General features: G+C 45.9%; 1 protein-coding gene across 1 annotated transcript; it reads left to right on the forward strand.

The window, feature by feature from the left end:
- Window positions 1–1,786: 1,786 nt before the first annotated feature.
- On the forward strand, window positions 1,787–3,535 carry LOC113947449. The gene is made up of 2 exons (XM_027644017.1): window positions 1,787–2,605; window positions 2,658–3,535. The coding sequence occupies exons 1-2, from the start codon at window positions 2,180–2,182 to the stop codon at window positions 2,916–2,918; spliced, it is 687 nt and encodes a 228-aa protein (XP_027499818.1). The 5' UTR covers window positions 1,787–2,179; the 3' UTR covers window positions 2,919–3,535.
- Window positions 3,536–6,845: the final 3,310 nt, after the last annotated feature.

A 6,845-nucleotide genomic window follows, 5' to 3' on the forward strand; every position in this document is an offset into this window, starting at 1 on the left:
CAGTTAATGATCTATGACTTCTCTGAAGAAGTAAACAAGTAAGTAAGAAAAGTAAGTTGATGTAGCCATTTGGTTTTCCAAAAGCATTTATTTTTGAAGTTTCTTCTCCAAAAGTTCTTGAACTGACTTACTGTGAGATAAGAGAAAATCTTCTCACATGGAGAAAATATTGATATGAGAAAAATCAAGTAAAAATAAACTTTCATGGTGGAAAGAGATCACTAGTGAAGTCTTACATGGGTCTAATGAAAGGTGTCCCTGCCCACAGCAAGAGGCTTAGAACTAGATGATCTTTGAGGTCCTTTCTAACCCAGGCCATTCTATGATTCAATTATATTTGTGCTGTTTATCACCTTAGTGAATGATTTAAGGAGAAAGTGAGAGGTAAGGTGAAAAAAATCACAAGCTCTACTAAGTTAATCAAGGTTCTGAAAATGAGAGAGACCAGCAAAGTACTGCACAAGGACATCATAATAATGTGAGAGCCATAGATCAAATGGAAAATAAAAGTTGAGGTAGATATATTTGAAGGATATGTATTAGGGAACACTCCAGATTTTGTAATTCAATGAAAACTATGCTCAATGCTAACTAAAAACCAAAATAAAATATTATGAAGTATGATGATAAATGCTGCTCAAAATAGAAGATGTTAGTGTTCCACTTAAATCTTCCATCTGCAACAAGAATATTGAATGTAGAATTGGTATCTCAACTTTGAAAGGAGCACAAGTTCTGTCAAAGTCAAAGGGAGACACAGGAAATCAGAGGTATGGAATGGTTTGGGATTTTTTGTAAAGGAGATGTCATAGGAAAGGTGTGACACAGTTCTATATATTCATGATGGTTCTTGTGAGAACAATACTTAGAACTGTTTTTTACACTGTAATAACCCTAAAGTCATCGAATGAAACAAGTAATTGACAAGTCCCAGACAAGGAAGATAGTTTTTCATATAATGTGTAATTGTGGAATTTCCTGCCAAAAGGAAGTTTTTAATGTGAGAAATTTATCTGAGATAAAAAGTGACTGGACAAAATAATGGAAGAAAAATTTATAAATACGAAAATGCTATTCCTGGTTCAGAAGTTTGAGTTGCCACTGAGGTATGCAGGTCATCCAGCAAACACATCAGTGTGAGATTTTCTTGTTTCCTAACTGTTCCAGAAGCGCCTTCTGACAGTTATTGTGAGAGTAAAGATTGCAAGGATCTTTGGTCAGACAAGGTGTTGCTGTCCTAGTTTTATTCACCTTTCCTTTCCTTCCCGACCCTGGCTGCTCAGAAGTCTGTGGTTCAAAGGACACTATCCCTCACTGACACCAGACACAGGGGTGTGGTAGCTCAGGTGTGAGGTTTGCACTTATTCCTCGTTCAAGGGAAGAGTTTGAGCCACATAAAGCCTGGCTTGCCATAGGCTTCTGTATGGCAGCTGCTTGCTAAGTGAGTCTGATATTTGTGAGGATTTTGCTTGCTATTCATACTGTTAACATGAAGAGGAGGAGGTACAGGAAGACTGAAGACTCGATTAGACCAGCACAGAGTCTGCTTTATGGGGAGCTGATGATAGGGAGACCCACACTGATAAGTGTAAGAAGGGAAATACTGTCTCTGGAGCTAGCTCTCCTTTGCACAGCATTGCAGAGACATGGACTATGAGTGAACTCACAGCTCCAGCACATGTGGGCAGCCATGAATAGTGAGTTACAGTGCATCTCTTTAGGCTGCCAACCTAATTCTGTGTGAGTTTCCTCAGGCAGCTTGGCAGGAAGAATGTGACAAGGAACCATGGGAGTTGTAGTCTCCTGGGTTCTCAGACAATACTTGATTGTCATTGGTTAGAAGGTCATGTGACATGTTCAGGTGTGGTATTTAAACCTAGGCAGTTTGAATGAACGGTAATTCTGCTCTGGCACTCGTTCATCTCTGAGTGGGGTTCGTGCCTTGAACAACACCTCAAATGGCCGTCCGATAAGGGACTTCAGCAGGTTACCGGCAACCAGGAGCAGCAGCTCTGGGGAACCTGTCCGGGGGTGTCCATATCGCCAAAACCAAAAGGAAGAAAAGAAAGAATTCAGCGCGCTGGGTTACCTCTGCAAAAAGGAACAGAAAAGGAAGAAAAAAGGACCAGAAGAAAGGACAACAGAGCTTCAGCACAGAGGTAACCAATAATTGGCGAATATGGGAGGGTGGTTTACCCGTCAGGAGGGAATTACTCCAAAAATCAAACAAACAGCTGAAGCTATCTCTCGACTTTTACAAGAACAGAGCATAACCATAGAAGAAAGTAAGTTATGGGACTTGTTATATTGGATTTCGTTACATGAACCTGCATTACCTCTAACTGGACCTTATCAAGTGTCATCTTGGAGGAAAATAGGGAACAAGATTATCGAAAAGGCCAGTGAAGGAAAAACAGATGCCCTCAAGAATTTAGCTACATGGAAGGACATTATGATAGCTTTAAATATGCACTACAGAAAGGCAAATGCACCCGGGAGAGTGGACTCTCCCCTCCCTCACTCCTTTCCTCTCAACCCCCCCCCTTCAACCCCAGCCCCCCCACTGACTGAGTGGTGCGGGAGGGGGATGCACGTTGGTCAAGGGGGGTGGGGGGGAGGGGGAGCCCTTGGGGGGAACGGTGCAGCGGCAGTGCCGCCCCACCCAGGCTTGGGGGGTGACAGTGCGGGCATGGCAGCAGGGGAGGATGCTGGCTTCATGGCAGCGCCCATGGCTGCAGCTGAGACCGTGCCGTACAGAGCAGCGAGCGGTGCTGCTGGAGCCGGGGGCAGTTATAGAGCAGCGCCTACCCCTGGACCGTTACAGGGCGACCGTTACACGGCGGTTGCACAGTCAACGTGCTGAAGGAGAGTGGCAGCAGAGACACCGCCATGTTGCCCCTGCTGTGCGGCAGAAGTGAAGCAACCACCCCCAGGTTCAGGCATTTCGCCAGGAAGGGGGGAGGAAGACTATGATGGACAAATGGACAGCGAGTCTATAGAGAACACAGAAGGAGAAACAACTTCAGGATTGGGCAGGGGTCCCTCCATAGGTTTATGGGATACATGCAGAGAGGAAGCATCTCGGGTGGGTGACTGGAAAGTAGTAAATGCATGCCCTGTTATACATCGGCCCCGGCAAGGCCCCCAGTACCAAGCTTTATCATATGAGGTGATTAAGGATTTAAGGCAGATAATTAAAGAGAGTGGTGTCTCCTCACCCCACATGTTTTCCTACCTAGAAACCCTAAGTAGCACACACATGTTTGCACCCCATGACTGGAAGGCACTACTAAAAATGGTACTAACCACTACACAATTTAGTGTATGGCTCACAGACTTTAGAGAAAGCTGTAAGGTTTATATTAATGACCAAACTAATGCTCAAACGAGAATGACTTATGCTCAATTAGTCGGGGAGGGGGCACATTCAAAGCCCGAGTCCCAAATAGACTACCCCCGAGAGATATACGAAGTAATCGCAAAACTTGTATTGAGAACAGTGCGAAAGCTTCCATGCATAGACAAAGATTCTAAACTATCCTTTTCCAAAGTCTTCCAAGGGTCCACTGAACCTTACCCTAAGTTTCTGGATCGACTGCAGGCTTCCTTAGAGAGACAAATAGATAATGATGAGGCGAGAGAGATGCTCTTCAAGCAGCTCGCCTACGAAAATGCCAACTCTGACTGTCGAAGGGCCCTGCAGTCGATCCCCAAACGCGATCAGTGCACATTAGCTGAATTGGTCCGAGCTTGCCAGGATGTCGGGTCAGTCAATCACCACACAGACTCACTAGCCACAGCATTAGCAGCCAAACTGCATGTACCCGAAGGGGAAAAGGAAAAAGGCAGTTGCTTCCGATGTGGAGCAACTGATCACATTAAAAGACACTGCACTAAAAAACCCCCAGGGTACTGCCCTCGATGTGGCAAAGGAAAACACTGGGCTAGTGACTGCAAGTTCCGAGGTGGTGTAAAAGGGGGGACCAAACCGCAGGGAAACGGGAGACAGGGCGCGAAGCCGCGCGCCCTGACCAACCAAACAAATACGGCTTCAAACAACATGCCAGTGATTTGCTCGCCGCCACCTCAGGCAGCACTGGGCTGGACCTGGTCTCCAGAGAACCAATAGTTTTAACATCTACTGCAGTGGTTTTGATACCCACTGGAGTCTGGGGACCTCTAAAGGCGGGAATGCATGCCTTACTAATTGGGCGCTCATCAACTACCACGATGGGTATATTCATTTTACCCAGAGTAATTGATCCAGATTCTCATAATGAAATCCAAATCATGGCCTGGACACCTGTGCCGCCTTGTTATATACCAAAAGGGCAGCACTTAGCCCAATTAATTCCTTTTGTATAGCACTTCCTCCACACAAAAGGGTGATAAGAGTACTGAGGCATTTGCAGGCACAAATCCCCAACAGATCTTCTGGGCCAAGTCGATCTCTGCCTCCCAACCCATGATGACATGTCATATTGATGGGCGTAAATTTAAGGGTTTAGTGGATACAGGTGCAGATGTGTCTATAATTAAAGACTCTGAGTGGCCATCAGAATGGCCCACTGTGTACCCCGCCTCAACCATCTTGGGAGTGGGGGGTATGCAAAGACCTAGACAGAGCAAGCATCTGCGTACGGTATTGGGACCTGAGGGACAGACTGCTAGGATTGCACCCTTCATAGCTCCCATTCCATGTACCTTGTGGGGAAGGGATGTCCTCGGTCAATTTGGTACCATTGTACAGATAGCAACAGCAAACAATCAGGTTTTTCAGTAAGGGTCATTGGTCAGCCGTTCCGTGAACTTATCAAACTAAAATGGAAGACAGATAACCCGATATGGGTGGACCAATGGCCCCTGAAGAGGGAACGGCTAGGTCACCTGCGAGACCTCGTACAGGAACAACTAAATGCTGGACATACAGTACCAACTTCTAGCCCATGGAACACTCCGGTGTTTTGCATACCCAAGAAGAGCGGCAAATGGCGTTTACTACAAGACCTCAGAACAATTAATGCAGCCATCGAGCCAATGGGAACACTGCAACCAGGACTTCCTTCCCCTGCCATGCTACCTGCGGGATGGCCACTAGTAGTAATAGACTTGAAAGACTGGTTTTTTACAATCTTTTTACATCCAGAAGATGCTCCTCGCTTCGCCTTTTCAGTTCCAGCCTACAATCATGTGGAACCCATGCAAAGATACCACTGGACAGTACTGCCTCAGGGCATGAAAAACAGCCCGATGATTTGTCAAACAGTGGTAACCAACATCATACACCCTGTTCGAAAACTCCACCCTTCAACCATCATCTATCATTATATAGATGACATCCTGATAGCAGCAAAACACGAGACCGAACTACAATCCACCTTGACTGCCTTAGCTGACGCCATCCAAAAAGCAGGTCTACAGCTTGCCCCAGAAAAAATTCAACGCACCCGACCTTGGACCTACCTCGGATGGAGGATCACTCAACAGGAAATCATGCCACAACCACTGACTTTCAAAGTAACAGACACTATGACCCTGAATGATTTGCAACGGCTTTTAGGAGCAATTAACTGGCTGAGGCCTTTCCTGGGGATCACAACAGAGGAATTGCACCCCCTCTTCGAGCTACTTAAAGGTGACCCAACTCTCACATCTATTCGATCCCTAACCCCAGAAGCAAAACAAGCTCTGGAAGTATGCTCCCAGGCCGTTGAAAACAGGCAAAGCAGACGACGACACCCTGACCTGCACATTCGCCTCGCCATCATATCCAGCAAGTTCCAACATTTTGCTGTCCTTTTCCAATGGGATCAGGCAGAATCCGACCCTTTGAGAATTCTAGAATGGTTATTTCTTCCCCACTCTCCACCTAAGACTGTTTGGACCATTAATGACATGCTTGCTAAGCTAGTCATGAAAGGTAGAGGACGTCTGCAGGAGATGGATGGAGGGGATCCTGACACGATCTACATTCCAGCCACGGAAGACAACTTAGACTGGCTTCTTGCAGAGGACGCTGGGTTTCAGACTGCATTAGCGGACTTCCACGGTAATATTTCCATTCACTTCCCGAAACATAAACTCTGGGCGGAAATAGGAAATCTACCCCTGATGGCCACACGTCGCTGCAAACTACGACCAGTAAATGGAATCACAGTCTTCACTGACGCGTCTGGACGATCGAAAAAAGCCGCCATGACATGGAAGAACCCTGCCACAGGACAATGGGACAAGAAGGTACAAACCTTGGACCACGGTTCTGTACAGGTTTTAGAACTAGCAGCTATCCGCATGGCATTTGAATTGTTCCATGATCAACCTATGAATGTTGTCACAGATTCTCACTATGCAGCAGGGTTGGTCTCACGTCTCGAAGCCTCCTTTCTTCGAGATGTCACTAATCCTCACTTATTCACAGAAATTCGTACCATATGGTTTCTTATCAACCACAGAAAATTTGATTTTTACATAATGCACACTCGGTCACACACAGAACTTCCAGGACCCATAGCAGAGGGCAATCAAAAAGCTGATGCAGCTGCTATGGTAACTACAGTTCCCAAAATTCTGGAACAGGCTAAACTCTCACACCAGTTCTTCCACCAAAATGCACGTTCATTAAAGAGACAATTTCAAATTACAATAAACCAGGCCAGAGACATAATTATGTCATGCTCTGACTGCCAGCAAATTACCCCAATGCCAGTTAAGGAAGGGGTTAATCCCAGGGGCATAACAGCCAATGAAATCTGGCAGACAGACGTTACACATATAGCTGAATTCGGTAAACTAAAATATGTCCATGTTACAGTAGACACGCATTCCAAATACATCAATGCAACAGC

The sequence above is a fragment of the Corapipo altera genome, unplaced genomic scaffold, assembly GCF_003945725.1.
Source record: "Corapipo altera isolate COAL_440 unplaced genomic scaffold, ASM394572v1 24b, whole genome shotgun sequence".
In the NCBI taxonomy this organism is placed as follows: domain Eukaryota; kingdom Metazoa; phylum Chordata; class Aves; order Passeriformes; family Pipridae; genus Corapipo; species Corapipo altera.

Coding starts and splice junctions, on each gene's coding strand:
- LOC113947449 (XM_027644017.1), top strand. CDS start 2,180: ATGGGAGGGTGGTTTACCCGTCAGGAGGGAATTACTCCAAAAATCAAA. Junction 2,606..2,657: donor GGATGCACGTTGGTCAAGGG/GGGTGGGGGGGA, acceptor CGGCAGTGCCGC/CCCACCCAGGCTTGGGGGGT.